Source organism: Nyctereutes procyonoides, unplaced genomic scaffold, assembly GCF_905146905.1.
Source record: "Nyctereutes procyonoides isolate TBG_1078 unplaced genomic scaffold, NYPRO_anot_genome, whole genome shotgun sequence".
Classification (NCBI taxonomy): domain Eukaryota; kingdom Metazoa; phylum Chordata; class Mammalia; order Carnivora; family Canidae; genus Nyctereutes; species Nyctereutes procyonoides.
Genome location: NW_026575040.1, coordinates 20,780,191 through 20,800,160, shown reverse-complemented (window position 1 = coordinate 20,800,160; position 19,970 = coordinate 20,780,191). Strand labels below are relative to the sequence as shown.

Here is a 19,970-nt window from a genome sequence, read left to right as displayed (position 1 = left end):
ACATGATATTTCTAAGAATGATAACATTATTTTTCCTTCAAATATAATAAAGAGAATTTTATTTTGGCAAAACTTTGCAGATTTTTAAATAAATATTTTTTGAATACTAGATGCATGCCAGAAATTGCGTTAAGAATAGAGATATTAACAAACTTAGATCCTCACTTCAAGAATAACTAATATAATGAGGACATTATATTAATGACTACTATAGATCAAATGCTTAAGTGTGTGTCACTGTACTAACTGCTGTAAGATATTATTTCACTTAATTTCTATAAATATCTTCTATGACAGGTAACATTAACCCCATTTTATAGATAAAGAAGCCAAGATTCAAAGAGGCTAAGTCAGGTAGAAGTAGTTAGTAGTTCTCAACCCTATTAGACCTAATGACCCCCTTTATATAAAGTAATTCATGATAACTTTTTTATGCTGAAACAATATGTAATTTCATCTATTAATATGATTTCAAAATAATCAGCACAATGTTCCAACTATAATATAAAGAAAAATCTGATATTTTATTATTTTATTATTATTTTTTAAAGATTTTATTTATTTTTTTTCATGAGAGACACAGAGAAAGAGAGGCAGAGACACAGGCAGAGGGAGAAGCAGGCTCCATGCAGGGAGCCTGACGTGGGACTCGATCCCATGTCTCTAGGCTCATGCCCTGGGCTGAAGACAGCGCTAAACCACTGAGCCACCCAGGCATCCCTGACATATATTTTAACATATAAGAGTAAACAACTACCCTGGGATACATAATTTAGTAGTTACATGCTTTCATCTATTGGTAGAATTAACATATATGTGATTCTCTTTTTTTTTTAACTTTTTTTTAATTTTTATTTATTTATGATAGTCACAGAGAGAGAGAGGCAGAGACACAGGCAGAGGGAGAAGCAGGCTCCATGCACCAGAAGCCCGACGTGGGATTTGATCCCAGGTCTCCAGGATCGCGCCCTGGGCCAAAGGCAGGCGCCAAACCGCTGCGCCACCCAGGGATCCCCATATATGTGATTCTCAACTGCAGACTGATACAAATACTTTGATTCAAATACTTGGAGTGATTTTGACATTGGTAATATAATCTCTCAAAGTGAAAAACAGCTCTTAGTAAAGTTCTGAACAGCAACAACAACCAAAGTTTCCTTTGATTAGTGATTTAGATATTAGCTATTTTCTAAGAAACTTCCTTATCTTAAAATATGCAAAAGAGTTAATGTTTTTATGTAAAAAAAAAGTCCCAAACTGAATTTTCAATGCATTTTGCATTGTTATTAATGCCTTTGCATCATTTCAAATCAGGTAGGTTGTCTAGTAGATGGTAAGGTGTCCAAATCCCTGGCCTGCCTCACCTAATGTCACTAGTGCCCCTAAATGTTTATAAGAACAAAAAAATAAAAGTATTTTTTTTAAATCCCACAAATTGTCAAAGCACTCTATGTAGAAAGCTCTTGCATTGCATAGAAATAGTGGGGCTTTAATTTTCACATTGTCATGTCATATTGCAAACTTTATTCTTAAATGTGCTGTATTATTCTTGTCTCATAGGTTAATGGTAGAGAGAGAACTCTGTCTGTAGTTCTTAAGTATTTTTTATGCCATGTATTCATTTGGCAATCTGGTGAGAACCATGGACACTTTTCAAAATCATATATTTGTAAATGCCTAAAATAAAATATGTAGAATTGACAGTAAAATCAATTATTTTGAAGAATATTTTTAGTACAGTGATAGTTACAAATATTACAACTTTCATAACAATGATAATAATACATATAAATATCTTAGTATTAGTGGTGACAAAATCTTCCAGGTACTCATAATACAGCTGTTGTTTATTGTTTATAATCATAATGGAAGGAAAATTAAAATGAAGTTATTTTTTTTCCCTTTTTTCAAGTTTACTTAAATTCCAGTTAACATAGAATGTAATACTAGTTTCAGGTGTAGAGCTTAGTGATTCATCAGTTGCATATAACACCCAGTGCTCATCCCAACAAGTACTTTCCCAATGCCCATCTCCCATTTAGCCCATCTGCCCCACTTCCTTCCAACAACCCTCAGTTGGTTTTCTGTAGTTCAGAGTCTCTTATAGTTTGCCTCCTTCTGTGTTTTTATCTTACTTTATTTTTCCTTCCTTTCCCCTACATTCATCTGTTTTGTTTCTTAAATTCCACATGTGAGTAAAACCATATGGTATCTTTCTTTCTGACTTAATTCACTTAGCAAAATATCCTCTAGTTCCATCCACATCATCACAAATGGCAAGATTTCATTCTTTTTGATAGATGAATAATATTCCATTGTGTGTGTATATATATATATACACACACACTCTATATACATATATATAGTATCAGTATATATAAGTATCATTGTATATATATATATACTCACACACCACATATATATATATACATACACACACTATATATATAGTATTAGTATATATCAGTATCATTATATATATATATATATGTGTGTGTGTGTGTGTGTGTGTATATACACTCACACACCACATTTCTTTATCCATGTATCTCATGATAGACATCTGGGCTTTTTCCATATTTTGGCTATTGTGGACATTGCTGCTATAAACACTGAGGTGTGTGCACCCCTTCAAATCACTGTGTTTGTATCCTTTGGATAAATAGCTAGTAGTGCATTTTCTGGGTTGAAGGGTATCTCTCTTTTTAACTTTTTGAGGAACCTCCATACTCTTTCCCAGAGTAAACTGCACCAGTTTAATTTCCCACTAGCAGTGTAAGAGGATTCCCATTTCTCCGCATCCTCGCCAAGATCTGTTGTTTCTTCTGTACTTCATTTTAGACTTTTTTGACTGGTGTGAGATGGTATCTCATTGTGGTTTTAATTTGTATTTCCCTGATGCCAAGTGATATTGAGCATTTTTTTCATGTGTCTGTTGGCCATTTGTATGTCATCTTTGAAGAAGCTTCTGTTCATGTCTTCTGCCCATTTCTTAACTGGACTATTTTGGAGGGAGAGGATTACATTTAAGTTCTTTATAGATTTTGGATACTAGCCCTTTATATGATATGTCATTTTCGAATATCTTCTCCCATTCCATAGATTGCCTATTAGTTTTGTTGATTGTTTCCTTTGCTGTGCAAAAGCTTTTTATCCTAATGAAGTCCCAGTAGTTCATTTTTGCTTTTGTTTCCCTTGCCTCTGGAGGCATGTCTAGTGATAAGTTGCTGTAGGTGAGGTTAAAGGGGTTGTTCCTTGTTCTCCTCTAGGATTTTGATGGATTCCCATTTCACATTTAGGTCTTTCATCCATTTTGAATTCTTTTGGTGTGTGTGTATGGTGTAAGAAAGAGGTCCAGTTTCATTCTTCTGCATATGCAATTGCTGGATCATAGGGTAGTTCTATTTTTAACTTTTGGAGGAACCTCCACACTGTTTCCCAGAGTGGCTGCATGAGTTTGCATTCCTGCTAGCAGTGTAAGAGGGTTCCCCCCTCTCTGCATCCTCACCAACATCTGTTGTTTTCTGTGTTGTTAATTTTAGCCATTTGAACTGGTATAAGGTGATCTATCATTGTAGTTTTTATTTTTATTTTCTTAATTATAAGTGATGTCGAACATCTTTGTGTGTGTGTGTCTGTTAGCTATCTTTATGGCTTCTTTGGAAAAATGTTTATGTCTTCTGCCCATTTAACTGGATTATTTGGTTTTGGGGTATTGGGTTTTACAAGTTCTTTATATATTTTGGATGTTCTGAATTCATCCACTGATTCCATGTTGAAGATCCTTATACTAGAGTGAATGAATGTTCAGAGCAAATTAGAGCTCGTCATTGATCTTCCTGTCTCAATAGTTACAAAAAAAATAAAACAAACAACAGAAAAAAAACAGAACAGGTGATGACCCGATGCTTAAAGAATGATTGATTAGCATGCAGAGAAGCATGGAGCAGAATGTATACAAAAGCCACAGGGTCAGGAAACACCATAATAGGTGTGGGCAATACTAACATAGTATGTGTGGCTTCAACAAGAGTAGGTGGAGAAAACTTGAAAATGAGAAATGAATTAATGTGTACAGTTTATTCTTAAAAACAGAAGGATTTTGTTCGGGCAGCCTGTGTGGCTCAGCGGTTTACACCACCTTCAACCCAGGGTGTAATCCTGGAGACCCGGGATCAAGTCCTATGTCGGATCCCCTGCATGGAGCCTGCTTTTCCCTCTCCCTGTGTTTCTGCCCCCCCACCCCCCACCCCGTCTCTCATGAATAAATAAAATATTTTTTTTAAAAAAAGGATTTTGTTCTAATTCTAATTGATTTAACAGTATCTTACATACTTACTAGATTTTTAGTTTATTAAGTACTAGCACATAACTGCATTATCTTTTACACTCTGTGACATCCATAGCAATAAAATTAGCTTTATGTTTATGGTGCAGTATTTTCTGAGCGTGGCTACATGGCTCTAGATAACCCCATTGCAAATAGGAAATATATCAAAGAGAAAATACACTAAAGATTTTTGACCCATATTTGATTATATACAGTTCAGTAAAAGGAAATATGAAGGAATAGGGTATGGTTATCCCTTATTAACATTGCTTAACTAATACAACATTTTTCAATATCCCTGACACCTATAACATCCTATAGACAGAAAGGATCAGTGGGAACTCTCATTGATTAGATAGTATACTATGCCTTTCTGGGTTAGACAGATTTAGAATAAGTTGCTAACACCAAATGCCATTTAGAGCAGTTACCAATGGTTGTTAACTTATCCACATTTACTTTCAGTGAATGCCACAACTCCACAGATCGTATCAAAGTCAGAGTGTGGGATGAAGATGATGACATTAAATCCAGAGTCAAGCAACATTTCAAAAAGGAGTCAGATGATTTTTTGGGACAAACCATTGTAGAAGTGAGGACCCTGAGTGGAGAGATGGATGTCTGGTACAACCTAGGTGACTATTTTTAAATTTACTTGAAAAATAGTTAAATAAAATTTCAGAATATCTGTGGCCTTTGTTGTATTACCATATAAGTCAAAATAATGTCTTTCTACAACATTCTGCTGAAATAGTTATTCAAACTCAGTATTATTGAAAGATGTTGGTAAATTTGAGATGAAAAGAGAAAGCCTTTCAAAAATCAACTGGGTGTCTTTTAGGAGAAAAATACGCCATTCTTTGTATAGTTTCAAAAACTTTGCCAAATGTATAGGAAAAAAAATAACATATGACTTTATGCTGTTTGACATATTTCCTTTTGGTCCATTAATGAAATTTTAGCAATAAAGGAAAAGTATATTTTGAATATCTTTTGAATGATGATATAAAAGTAGGATTTAGGTGCCAAAGCCATATATATGTGGACTTATGTTTATTCTGGTGATGAAGATATTGAGAATATCTTTAGTTGGCATGACTTTTTAAATGAAATTTTATTAAATCAAGAATTAAATAAGTTTTATTTTGACTTTTACAGTAATTGAAAAATAATCTAGAATCTTCAGTGCTGATTTAATAATAGTAAATATATGTGGATCAGTTCAGTTTCTTTTTCTTTTTTTTTTCAGCTCAGTTTCTATAGACATGACCCAAAACATCTTCTTAAAAATATATTTGCATGTAGTTGATATACAATGTTCCTTTAGTTTCAGGTGTACAACATAGTGACTCAAATCTCTATGTTAAGCTATGGTCACACAGGTATAACTACCATCCATCACCATGCAACACTATTACAATATTTTTTACTATATTCCCTATGCTGTACTTTTTATTCCCGTGACTTATTCCATAACTGAAAGCCTGTTTCTCACACTCCCCTTCACCTATTTTGCCCATTCCTCCAACCCCATTCACTCGTATGTGGAATCTAAAATACAAAACAAATAAGTAAACAAAAACCAGAATCAGATCTATAAATACAGAGAGCAAACTGATAATTGCCAAATTCTTTTAGTCATGTCATCTGAAATGTTTTAATTAAATTCTAAGGGCCAATTGTAAATCATGGAAGTGTTTACCCAGTCCCAGGATTACGAACAGTTTCCATTTTAGGATATCAATATATTGTAGCAAATTAAAAAATGCTTTTGGCTTTTTGAAAACCCACATACTTCAAATAATGTATTTGACAAAGTAAACGGATAAAGTCACAGAATTAATGAAACTCTAAATTATACAGTAATTTGAAAGAAGGAAAGATATATAATTTACTTAGAAACAAATGATTCAAACTACACTGAGAACCCAATATCAAAATATATTTTAAAGAAATTTTCCTTAAAGAAGATTGGGGCCTCTACATTATTTTTTTTTTTTTTTAAAAACAATGGTTTTTTTTTTTTAATTTTTATTTATTTATGATAGTCACAGAGAGAGAGGCAGAGACACAGGCAGAGGGAGAAGCAGGCTCCATGCACCGGAAGCCCGACGTGGGATTCGATCCTGGGTCTCCAGGATCGCGCCCTGGGCCAAAGGCAGGCGCCAAACCGCTGCGCCACCCAGGGATCCCGGGCCTCTACATTATTGATGCAATTTTTAGTTCAGTTATAGTGATCATTCTCCTGTATCTTGTTTATACTATGAGACAACTTTCTATATGAAAACAGAGATGTTAGGTAAGAGTAAATTTCAGACCATTAGCTCTGTGCAATATCATAAATTGTGTTTAAAGTGGGTTACTTACAGACTTTTTTTTGTAGTAGTAGTATGTTAGCATGTCCTTGAATTAAGGCAGTTAGAATTCAAAACAGAAATTCCTTAAATCATTCTTTTGACAAAAGAACAATTCTTTTGATGTTCTTTGCTTCCTGACAAATGTTTTTTGATGTGAGTATATTCAGTTTGCCAAGAAGATTGAATGAGCTATTAGTAAAATCAGTACAAATCAGCTATTCAGCTCTTATGCTGAAATGATCCTTCCATTATGGGGAGGAAAATGTGATGCAACAGGACGGGGAAATATTTCCCTGCTCACCAACAGTTTTTATGTTTGCACTCTCTTCGCTGATATTGGGAGTTTTAGGGGAAGGAGGAGAGAAGGAGGGAGACTGGGAAGGACCAGTTTTAGATTTGTATAAAATCCCTCAGTAGGTTAAACCCATATAGATACCATATTTGTACTCTTTTTATGGTGTTTTGTCCTTCATCACATAGAATTCATTCCACCATACAGAGGAGGACTTGGCCAAAAGCTCTGGTCATCTAAGTGAGGTCTGTGTCCCATAGATCTATGGGGATGATGATAGTTAAAATCAAAGAACCAGTAATGCTCCCTGGGACTTTGGACAGAGATCTGTGACAAGAAGATCCCAGGACTTGCTTTTTTTTTTTTTTTTCTGGCCCTAGCAGAGAACTTTAATATTTGTTGGGAATCAACTATCTCCCAGCCAATAGGAGAAACTCTCAGGATCCTGGCACTCCTCAGGGGATAATCTTAGAACATAATGACTATCAAATATTAACAATGAAGAATCAGCAGACATTCCACAAGAAGAAAGCAGACTTCATGATTTAACTGCATCTTTTATGACTATAAATACAGTTATACTTAGAAGGGGGTCAATAAGATTTTACCACCTTCTCTGTCACTCTACCTCCTTGTGTTTTATTTGTGAAATGGGTCAGGTTGCTTCTTTATTTCATCTATGAAGCAGATATCAAATGTGAGTCCCCTATGTACATTCAAATTCTAGGGACTTAGTGATTATGCTTTTTTTTCTTTTAAAACTACTTATTAGTTCATACTGAACACACATATACATTATTTGATTGAATTGACTACATATTGATTTTGTCCAAATATACAGTTAATTCAACACATTAGTAAACCCAGGCCATAGACTGTAGGTCTTTAAGAATCACTGGTAAAGAAAACTATGAACAATTTTTGTTGTTATCATTGTTAGAGCTTTGACTCCTCTTTTCAAGCATAGAAAGAGAAGTGAAAGCTTTTAGATAAAATAGTTTTCTGGGTAATTTTATTTTTAAGTTATCTTTCTTTTAGTTGCCTGAGCAATTTCATTGATAAACTGATCAAGTACACAGAAATTGTATCAGAATGGCAAGGTCTCCTGATGAAGCTTTTTCGTTTGAAGTATCTGTAATGCAATTTGAGGATTAGTGACACAATAGGCACATTATTTTAAATTGTGTTTACCAGGGTCTTAATGGCTAGTTAATAATCAAACCTGATCTAGAAAAGTGGCTTTTAGCAATGTAAGCCTTTTTTAAAGCTTTTGAGAAATTCTATGAGAAATATGGTATTTTCAAGAATGACCAATTACTTTTTTTGTTTTATCAGAGAAACGGACAGATAAGTCAGCTGTGTCTGGAGCCATTAGATTGAAAATCAATGTGGAAATAAAAGGAGAGGAGAAGGTTGCCCCATATCATATACAATATACATGTTTACATGAGGTAAGTGAATTGAATTGTATTAATAATAAAATCTAGAAAAGAAATAGGTCTTTATGGATCATACAACAAGCTTTTGGTTTAGAAGTATAATTGAATTAGGTTTGTACAGTTGTTCCTAGAGTTCTGATCCTGTAATATAGCATGTGATATCATACAGCCTAGGTATTGCTCTCTGAAAAGTGAGAAGATGTCTTCTACTGAGAGTCAGAACAGACACGTGAGGCAGGTATTAACAAAAATGGCAATAAGATGATGATGAATAAGTAGACTGAGGAGGAAGAAAAACATCAAAGTCATTTGTTAAAAAAATAAGTCATGACAAATATTTTGGAAGCATTAAACATATAGTATGTTAGTAATGCAGGAACGTATCCAAATATTATTTTTGAGAACAGTGAGTTAGTGTTCAGATTTTATTGAAGATATAGTTGGGAGTATTAGAAATACAAAAATGTTGATATTGCATCAATGGTTTTTGGTAGCCAGTGTAAAAGCAAAAATTGCTTTTTTTTTTTCTTTTTCTAGAGTAACTAAGAGCTTCATACATACTGAACCATCCTCCATTTTAATTACTGATTCCACAAACATGTTGGGAATGGAGAGTATCAAAATGTCCTTACTACCAAGGATAGTAGAGAATATATTCACCCCAAAAGTAGGGCTTGGTTGGCTTAGTGTTTGAGGCTACCCGATTTGAAACCGAAGGGCAGATTCACCTCAGTGTAGATATACTGAGAAATATAATCTTGGGTTTCTATTGAATGCTTTGCATCTCAGAGCTTAGAGTTGTCCACAAAACCTTTCTCTTTGATACAAATGACACTTGTCGCATGTATCAGAAAATATGAAGTAAAAGTAAAGCTGAAGAATGTACCTTTCCCCATGTTCAGAGAGGTAAAGAAGAAAGTATCTTCCCAAAATAGAAAAAGATAAGAGAATATTTGCTCTTTGCATACAATTTTCCCTAAATGTATCTTTGAAAATGTGTATGTGGAATTATTTGCACTTCCATTTTACTAAAGGAGGAAAGGGGAACAGTATTTAAATCATATACACGTTGCACATAATTAGATATAGGACCTAGACTTAATTTCCTGACTCCAATTTAGCCAGCGATATTATTCCTTTAGAAAAGGTGGTTCAGTCTTCAAATCAGTGAACTCCCTGAGCTGGTGAGATGGAGAGCCAACTCTGGTCTTTCAGTTTGGGCAGAGAATATTTGGGATCAGAGGAACAGCATTATTCTTTGCTTTTTAGAATCCTTTTCTGCTAGTCCAAGAACCAAAAAGAATAAAACCTAAGAAAGGACCCAGGCTGCATCCATATAGCAGTTCCCAAACTTGTTATTTCCCAATACTTCCCAATATTCCTAAACAAGAAATTGTATGTAGTGATTTTTATTTCATTACAAACTTCTCATTCACTTTTAATCTCAATTCATTGTCCTGACTCCTACCATTTCACAGTCAAAGCCCTTTACACACTAAAATTCTGTATTAACATAGCTAAAAACACATTACTCATCCAGGGCCCTATAATTTTCTCAGAGCCCATGAGTGCAAAATATGTTCTAGCATGTAGAAATGCAAAAACTTCCTACTACAATGAAATGATAAATATGAAACATTTGAATCATTGATTCTTCATATGCCTAGGCAGAAATAAAACCAATTTGCATAAATATGAGGTGAGTTAGAATAAAAATCCAATATATTCCTATTGCTTCTATATGCTGATGAAACATTAGATGCAATCACAATGCAAATATAAATTACCGAGAGTTACATTTACATATTTCTGGCCTATTCTGAGGAATTACTGAACAATTGAAAACCACTTACTTTTAGAATCTGTTCCATTACTTGACTGAAGTGAAGTCTAATGGTGGAGTGAAAATCCCAGAGGTCAAAGGGGAGGAAGCCTGGAAAGTTTTCTTTGATGATGCTTCCCAAGAAATAGTCGATGAATTTGCCATGCGTTATGGGATTGAATCCATTTATCAAGCTATGACGTAAGTACTCTAGAACATGTACATATTCAAAAATCTCTGTTGAAATCTAAAGAAAATATAAGAAAAGCATTCATCTCCATTCTTCTAATTCAAATGAAATTTTAATTATAAAGTCAGTTACATATGAATAAACCTATGCTGACTACTCTCTCACACAGCTCTAAAGTATTAAGGATTTGGCAATTCACTACTACCATCTTCCCCAACCTTACTTTGTTCTTAGAGTGTTCTCTATTGGGAAACAGTGTTAGCAATACCTTGGAACTTAAAATTGCAAAATCTCTATCCTACCTACCCCAAACCTACTGAGTCAGAAATTCTCAAAGTGGGTCCCAGTGATCTGTGTTTTAATCAGTCCTCCTGATGGGTCTCATAAACTCTAAAGTTTGAGAACCAATGCCCTACTTGATATCTGAGAAAACTAAAACCTGATGATTGAAGTGCACTGTCCAACTTCACAGTCAGAGATGTCAGAGATATATCCAAAGCCATTACAGTGTCTTGACCCAAACCATAGGATATATTCTTCCTTTCTATATTTCAATCAGTGCTGCTAATTCAGCAAAACTAAGATTTATTGAGAACATACATTCTACAGTAAATGTGGTTCTTTTTTTTTTTAAGATTTTATTTATTTATTCATGAGAGACACACAGAGAGAGGCAGAGGCACAGGCAGAGGGAGAAGCAGGCTCCATGCAGGGAGCCTGCCATGGGACTCGATCCTAGGTTTCCGGGATCATGCCCTGGGCCGAAGGTAGACGCTCAACTGCTGAGCCACCCAGGTGCCCCAGTAAATGTGGTTCTATAGAAGTGACTCATACAGACCTTTACTGAGGAGTTTCAGTAAGGGTTTAGAATTGGGTTGTACCTTGCCCACGGTATACTGTTTGAAACCTAGTCTAAGTGTATAAATGCATCCTGTTCAGTTATATACCATATATAATATGTAAACTACTTATGTATATATATTAGAAAACCGTACTTTCATACTAACGATCGGATCATATTTTCATGTCAATCAAAGATGCAGACCCAGATCATGAGTCATTTGCAACCATCTGAATGATGGATGTGGATTGGACCAAAATCAATGCTCTTCTTCCAAGTTTACTGTTCTTAGCATTTAATCACTAGTTATAATTCTAGAGCAGAATATGTAAAACTACATTTAGATTTTTTATGAATTGTATGCTTTTTTGGTTGACAGAGTGTCCTAAATCTAAATAATAAAGACTTAGAGATTATAGAGGTAAAAAGAAAGTTAGAGGTCATGTAGTTGAACCTCTCTCCAAATCAGAAACCCTGTTGTTGCATCCATTACTGTGGTCACCATCCCTCTGCTTATTTGCATGCAGCAACAGCATATTGCTTTTCAGGCAACCTGTTTTGTAATTGGGCAGCCATAATGGAGTCTGTGACTTTGTCATCTCCCCTGTCCCATGTCAATGGCTATAATTCAGACTACCTAGTATCAGATTTGAGCACAGTAAAAATGCAACTATGATTAACAGTCTAAAATAAATGAACTATTCTGCGAGAAGGAAGCTATGTTAAAAACGACAACAACCAAACAACAGCAACAAGAAGACTGCTTCTGGAAATAGTGCCAATAAAAGAAATGATCAAGTTAAATTTATCCCAAAATATCTCTATGAGCTGATGTCACATTACTTCTTTGCCATGCTTCCTATATTCTGAGAAGCATAATCATGTTAATATAGAAAAAGGATAACTGTATGACAGTTTAAAAGAGAAGAATCATCCTTCATTCATTTTATCACTTGTATTTTTCTCTTGCCTTTAACCTAAGTAAACAGTAACATAAAATACTTTTGGATACTTCCTTGGTATCAAGTGACCTGCATGTGAACTCATAATTACGAAGGGCCTTACAGTAAATATTTTTAGCTTTGTGGGGCCTATAGTCTCTGTCACAACTGCTCATCCTGCACTCCAAGTGCAAAAACAGCCATAGATATTAAGTAAACAAATGGGCATGGCCATATACTGACAAAAAAACAAAAGAAAAAACAAAAACAACACACATACAAAAACAATAGGCTGGGCTTGGCTATGGCCTTAGATGGCTAACTTTTGGTCTAAAGAGTGAGAGCAAGGCAGATAGGCATAAGAGGGGAAAATGTCTTCTATTTTGGTAATAAATTGAGAAATGCACTTTGATGATAACAAAATGCAGTAGATTATGTAGTTGACCCATTGAGGGTCTACTTATAGATTATAGTTTTGTTTTGCTTTTTTTTACAGTACTGTAAATGTATTTCTCTTCCTTATGATTTTCTCAGATTTTCTCTAGCTTATTCTAATGGCACATATACATCAAACACACAAAATATGTGTTTATGACTATTGATATGACTGGTAAATAAGGCTCCCAGTCAATTGTAGGCTTGTGGTTAAGTTTTTTAGAGTCAAAAGTTATATGTGGATTTTTGACTGTGCAGGAGTCAGTGACTCTAACCCCTGTATTGTTCAAGGACCAACTATATCATATCTACTTCTGGTTATACATTTGATTTGATATTGATATTTTTATTTGTTAAATATTTCTTTCAGCTTTTGAGTACTGACCGAGATGGCCTTAACACTTCCCTCATCTTGATAAAACTTTACAGACTCTTTCTTGCCTCTAGGCCCCTAACCTCCCTCTCACCTTGACCCTTACAGAATCCAGAAGGATTAAACCCAGAGGTCCCTGACCTCCCTTTTCTTATAGGATTTACTTTAGAAAACTTGTAATGGTAAATTCTTTGAATTATAAATTTTTCAAAAGCCTCTTGTCAGTTTTACAACCCAGGAGTAGCTTTCTCAAGGACCTGGGAGGCATCTCTCTCAAATATAATCATCAAGGAGGAGTATAGGCCCCTGGTCCCAGTCTCTGTAGGTGGGGCAGGGTAGGGGTTAGGAGCCTAACTTGGACAGGTGCCTTTCTCCAAGTTGTAGTACTGTTTCAGGGCATGAGTACAAGAGAAAATGTATCTTTTCTTTGGTTAATGCCAATTAGCAAACACAGGTAACTAGGATTCCCCCAACTCCAGTTCTTAAAACCTCCACTTCATCCCCCTTCCAATTCAGCCCTTAAAAATATCCCCATCTGTCATTTCAGTGGAGTTGAGTTTGGACTGAATTCTTTCTCTTCCCTATTGCACACCCTTGAATAAAATTTTCCTGGCCTATTTCATTATGTCCAGTGCAATTTTGCTTTGATAGTACAAGTTTTAGCATCTCACCAGAATAAAAAATATTTCTGTTGTTTGACAGTTGGATAACTCCTAAAAAAAATTTGACTACAAACATATGATCTCTTCATTTATTATTAATTGATGATCACTAGTTATTGAAACAGTTTTTATAGAAAACTATGCATATACTCATTTTATATCAAAATGCAAATATTATAATTACATGTGTAATCTAGTTTGAGAGAGATAATAGACTGTGTCACTTAGAGAGGTGCTTGAATTCAGTTCAAAGATTTCAAATTGCTATCTTGAGTACAATAGCTATATGTTTTATTACTGCCTTATAAAAAGTTCTAGGTGCATGATAGAAACTCTGTACATATTTTTAATTGAGTGAATCAGAAATAGAAGCTCTTTATTCTCAACTTCTCCTGGCACATTTCTTCATGTCAGAAGTTCTCAATTGCCAGGGCTCCTGGGTGGCTGTCAGTGAAATGTCCTACTCTTGGTTTTAGCTCAGGTCAAAGTCTCTGGGTCTTAATCCAGCCCAGCATAGGACTCCACATTCAGCGGAGAGTCTGCTTGGGATTCTCTCTCTCCCTCTCCCACCCCTCATTCACACACATTCTCTCTCTCTCAGTCTCTCTCTCCCTCAAATAAATAAATTAAAAAAAAAAAGTTTACAATTGCCAAAAGCATAAAATATGGAACTTGAAAGATTAAGCTGGTGTAGGTATCTATTTTACCTTGTAAGTGTTTTAAAGCATACCATATTGATTATTTATAATAATTTGGAGAAATTTCAGAGTACTGACATTCTTCTGTTAGGTGTTGAAATACAACTTTCAGAGATTTTTTTCTACCATACTTTCCAATTGATCGTCCTGTAATTGAATTATAATTTGACTCCTATTGCTGGCCAATGAATAACATAATTTTTAAAAAAGAGTTTATGAATAACCAACTATATCTTCAAATTTAAGTTGGTTGCCTGTTGAATCAGTAGTATTTACCTGTTATCTTGAAACTTTGCTTCAGGGGATGGAGAAAACTAACCAAGCAACAACAACAAAACCTAGAACTACACATGTCAAACTTACCTCAGAAGTATTTCCCTTAATTTTAAAAACACAAGGTTAGGGAACTCAGCTTCAAAGAAGAAACGGATATCCTGTCTACCTAGTAAGGACATTTGCAAATTTGGGAAAGGACAAAACTGCTTAATTTCTGTGGGCTTTCCTAGATACGATTTGATCAGAAAAAAAAAAATCAAAGCTCAGTTTCTTTTGATATTTAAAGACTCCTTTTGCTTAGCCAAATCCCCAGGTAACCTTATAATCTTCCTGTTTTTAGTAGAGATTGCCTGGTTTCTTTTAAGCATACTCCCATATCTTTGAAGATGGATTTGGAGCAGATGGATTTGGGAACTGTGTATTAAGCCAGAGAGTCTGGATGTACATTATTAAATTTTCTTCTTGTGTATTTCTCATCATGAGAAGGAGGCTGAATCTATTCTGCTGGTAAATAATCTGAACATTAATACTGAACTTCCCAGTCCTCTAAGGTACCTCCTGCTTATTACAAGTGCTCTCTCCTTTTTAACCACAAAACATTTTCTGTGAGGGTACAATTTATTAGCCCTATTTGTTGCATTAAAAATGTACTTTTTGTTTGGGAACATTCATGAGAAAGGCGATTACAGTTTTCCTATTTGGACAAGTGATTGATCAAGGACCAGGAGGATTTGTTCCCACATGGTAAATTCAACCATCCATCTTAAAAAAAAAAAAAAAAAGGCAATTTTCTGATATATGACAGTAGTAATGAAAGTGTTTCCTTTCCAAAGAAGTTCATCATTTTATATATTTTGCATCATGATGCTGAGCATAGAGTCTATGTTCATCATGAGAATTTTGGGAGTCCTTCTATGCAAAAATATACGCTCTTAAAAATGTTCTGACATACCTACCATTCACCCTTAAACACGTGCAGGGAATTCCATGTCAGCATCAGGGATTAAATTGTCCTTTGGAGGTAATTTCTGTCAAGCAAATATATTTTAACTGGGTGTTTAATGAGTCTTTCATTTATTATAAAATGAAAACCCAGGAGACTTACCAAGTCTAATATTTTGTTAGACTATGGTCATGCATCTGTAATACCAAATGAGAAAAGCATTAAGTCAGTACCTTTCACCTTGCTGTCCTTAACAACCTTTACTTTGGTACTGGTGCTCTCAGTTGAATTTATATTTGAACTAGAACTATGGGGATACAGTTTATTTTAAAGGCACTAGTCTATTTTAGCTGCTTGAATCATGATCCTGCTTTCTGAGGAGAGTGCTGCTTAATTGATGAATGAATCACTCATTCCTGCAAGAAATATTTGTTGAGGACCTCCCATGTGCCAAGGAGTTTTCTAGGCACTAAAGGATACATTACCAAAGAAGAAGGCAAGATCTGGTGTTTCAGGGAGTCCCTATTCCAGAAGATACAATTCATTTATTTGATGGAAATTCTGAGTATTTAAGTATGAGGACTTATACAGGGCTTTGGGATACAGCAGTAGAAGATACCTCTTGCTTCAGTGAGCTAATCGAGATTAAAGAGGAAGAAGAAATAATAAAAAGACAGCATAATCGAGATATACATGGGTACTGTAAGAGCACAGACATAAAGCGACCAAACCCAGACATAGATGAGGAGAGGTGTCAGAGAAAGCTAATGGCCAGCCTAAGGGTCCCAGCCTTACCTGTTCTTCAACTTCCACCATTCCTCCAAACCTTGTGCGTTTCATTACTTTCCTGTCTCCCACCACTGCCTTCACATTCAAAGCCTCTACAGCTGAGTTCAAGTAATCCATAGCATCCGTGAAAAAATATGATGCTTTTTGCCAAAAGTGGATCCTTAAATGTTTGACCCTTTTAGGTGACAAGCATGTGTGCCATCACTGAAATGCATGCTACTTTGAATTCTAGGGAGCAAACGTAATACATGCTATTTTAGTGTATTTCTACCATTTGGAATACGGATAATCTTTCCTTTCATCTTGTATGGTTTCTCTGCCATCTCCAAAGGTTCTAAAAACTATTGTCATCTTTATGGTACTTCTTTCCAATCATTTATTTTTATTAAGAAAAAAAAATGATCTTGAAATCTTTTAAATCAAAGGCATTTTAATCCCTTGAAAACCACAAGATGATGTGATTCCAGACAGTCACTGAAAAGGCAGATGAGTTAGGTGATTGTCCTTCCCCTCCCCCTCCACATTGATGTCTACAAAACAATAGCAAGTAAGCTGAATCCAGATGTATTATTTGAAATACATGTGACTCCCCAACATTTTGCCAATAATCTTTGAGAATTAATGGTTGATAATATTGTAGCAATTGCTTTAGCTGAAAACATGCCAGTAACTGTGTCATTATTGGCAATTTAAGCATCATCATTTTTAAGTCTGTTACTCTAACTTTTCCCACAAAGCTGAAATTCCATTTGTTAAATTGGTTTGACACTAACCCCATTTTCTTCAAAAAGTAGTCAGGTGATTTAAACATTATTAATCCATTGTTTTCAATTCTGTCTGTGTGGGAAATGTTAGCATTTTCAGAGATTACAATAGCACTTTTCGACCTATTTTATTTGAAGGTGTACTTTTTGAAGGAATTGTTTGCAGCAAAGATCTATGCAGTCACTTTAAATTGCTGATTGTACTTTAAATCCTGTTTTCCCTCTCCCTCCTAGAACAATATAAGTAGCACTGAAACTACAGCCTTTAAAAGGAATTGATTTTCAAGGAGATGGTTAGAAGCAAGAAACTTTGTCTTGGCAATTACCACACATAAAGTGAGAGGGAGATGCTTTGCAAATTGAAGAATGTGTAGAAGCCTGTTAGCTAAAAACTCCCAAAGAGCAAAGGATGCCTGCAGATGACTCCCTGTTCCCTGCTTTCTGGACATCCCTATTAACCAGGGGCTCCAGTAGAATCAAATGTTGATGGTGAGAGGAAGTAATGTTTATGGCTGGACACAACCTGTTATCTGTATTCAGAGAAGCGTAGCACATTAAGGCTTGGAAGGGTTAGATCTCTTCACTTCAAAGATGGAGAAACTGAATCTAAGAGTGATAAAATTACTTTTCTAAGATCACAGAACAGGATTAGAGTGAATTATGCCTATGCCATGGCACCTGTAACTCTAAATTAGCCACCAGAATTCCTCCATCTACCCCACATACCTAAAAAAAATTTGTTTACCATATTTTCAAGGCTTCCAAGAAATATAGCCACTAATCCTGATTAATACTTCTCCTTCTTTGAAATTTCTCTTTGTTTTCCCTTTTCCTCTTTCCATCATCTGAGAAATGTGTACATTAATGCATACTATTATCTTGATTATACTGACTGCCTAATCATTTATCATTTAGGTTAAAAGTGAACGTGAAATGGCAAGTTCAAAGTAGACTATTGTTTGGTACCAAGAGGTACCATGTATAACTTACCATGATCCTAGTCACAGTTTCTAGAAAAGGACAGGTAGGGACTCCTGGATGACTCAGCTGGTTTAGTTGATTAGTTGGTTTAGTTGATTTCTGCTCAGGTCATGATCTCAGAGTTGTAATACTGAGGCCCACTTCTGGTTCTGTGCTGGGTGTGGAGTCCACTTAAGATATTCATTATCTCTCTCCCTCCTTCTCTACCCCTCTCTCCCTTTCTTCCTCCCTCCCTCCCCCCCTCCACTCTCCTCCCTTCTTAAAAGAAAAAAAAAGAAAAGAAAAAAGAGGACCGGTATTTTTACCAATCAGGGAAGAGATTAAATTCATAAGAGTGACATGGAAATTCTGAATTTCAGTGTTTTATTTTTAAAATTAATATCAAATGCTTAAACTTTTTCCCCAAATGCCTAAACTTTTAATTTTATTATTACAACTCCTGATTAACTCCCAAGTCACTAATTTTAAGAAGATCATTTTAATGTAAGTTCTAATAGGGCACAATCATTATATCTTAAATTTTTAGACGTATTGAGACATGTTCAATTTAATTCTGGTCAATTAAGGAAACCATTTTTATGACTTGAATCTATCTATATACCTTTTTCAAAGGTATAGGTATCAAACAATGAAAATTTTATTGCTTACAATTTTAATTATTTCATAAGAAAAACGCGGTTGTAAGGCTAATTTGATATTACAACTGATATAAAGGCCTAATGGAATGAAAAGTAGCATTAAGTGACCTGCTGGGTTTTTCTCATTGTCCTTCTTTGGTTTCCACAACTTCACCATTCTCATCCCTGTTTTGCCTTAGAAATTATAAGTGAGGGATCCCTGGGTGGCGCAGCGGCTTAGCGCCTGCCTTTGGCCCAGGGCGCGATCCTGGAGACCCAGGATTGAATCCCACGTCGGGCTCCTGGTGCATGGAGCCTGCTTCTCCCTCTGCCTGTGTCTCTGCCCCCCTCTCACTTTCTCTCTCTCTCTCTCTCTCTCTCTCTCTCTCTCTCTCTGTGTGTGTGTATGTGTGTGTGACTATCATAAATAAATAAAAATTAAAAAAAAAAAAAAGAGGAGGAAGCGGGTCCTCAAGAGGCCAGAAGGGCTTTGGAGCATTAAAATGAAGTTTGGATTTATTCTCCAATAAATGGGGAATGCAGGGTTTAAAAAAAAAAAAAAAAAAAGAAATTATAAGTGAAAAATCATTCCATTAATACCGTCAAAATTAAGCCTCAATATATTTTTGTTAAGTGAATTCAAAGTGGTATATATTTTATATTAATTTTATAGTAAATTTTTTGCAACCTTGCATTGACCAGAAACTGGTAAGGTCTATGATAAACTTTGAAAGAAAAAACATTTTGTGGGTGATTCATTATTGACTTCTTTTATAAAAATCTTGTTTAATGATATTTTAAAGAATAATATAGTTTATATACTTTTACATTATATAGTACTTTAAAGTTACTTCTTTAGAAAAAAAAAACATGAAGAAATTTTGTCTTTAGTCAAAGAGAAATTTTAAAGGAGGTTAGATTACTTTGTTTCATGCTGAAAGTTACAAAGAGACTTGTAAAATCAACAATAGGGCAAAAGTTGAATCAACATTTAAAATCTGTTTTATATAGATTTTTCTATATTAGGATAGATTAGGATAATAAAGCATGCTAATGGTAAATTATTTTAAAAATACAAAATATATTTTCTAAATAACAAAAATCTCTAGCTCTACATGGAGATAACTTTGTGACCATTTTAGTTAATAAGTATTTCCTGCCAGATTTTTGGTTGTTTCTGCTTTATACCTACATGTGCATGTGTGTGCATGCAAGTGTGT

General features: G+C 34.9%; 1 protein-coding gene across 2 annotated transcripts in view; it reads left to right on the top strand.

Moving 5' to 3' along the window:
• Positions 1-19,970, top strand: part of UNC13C (unc-13 homolog C) — a 546,797-nt gene that overhangs the window by 249,855 nt on the left and 276,972 nt on the right. For both annotated transcript variants that reach the window (XM_055319980.1, XM_055319979.1), the window contains 3 exons: positions 4,796-4,965; positions 8,315-8,430; positions 10,278-10,441. In XM_055319980.1, coding sequence (XP_055175955.1) covers positions 4,796-4,965; positions 8,315-8,430; positions 10,278-10,441 — 450 coding nt within the window. The remainder of the gene's footprint in view (positions 1-4,795; positions 4,966-8,314; positions 8,431-10,277; positions 10,442-19,970) is intronic.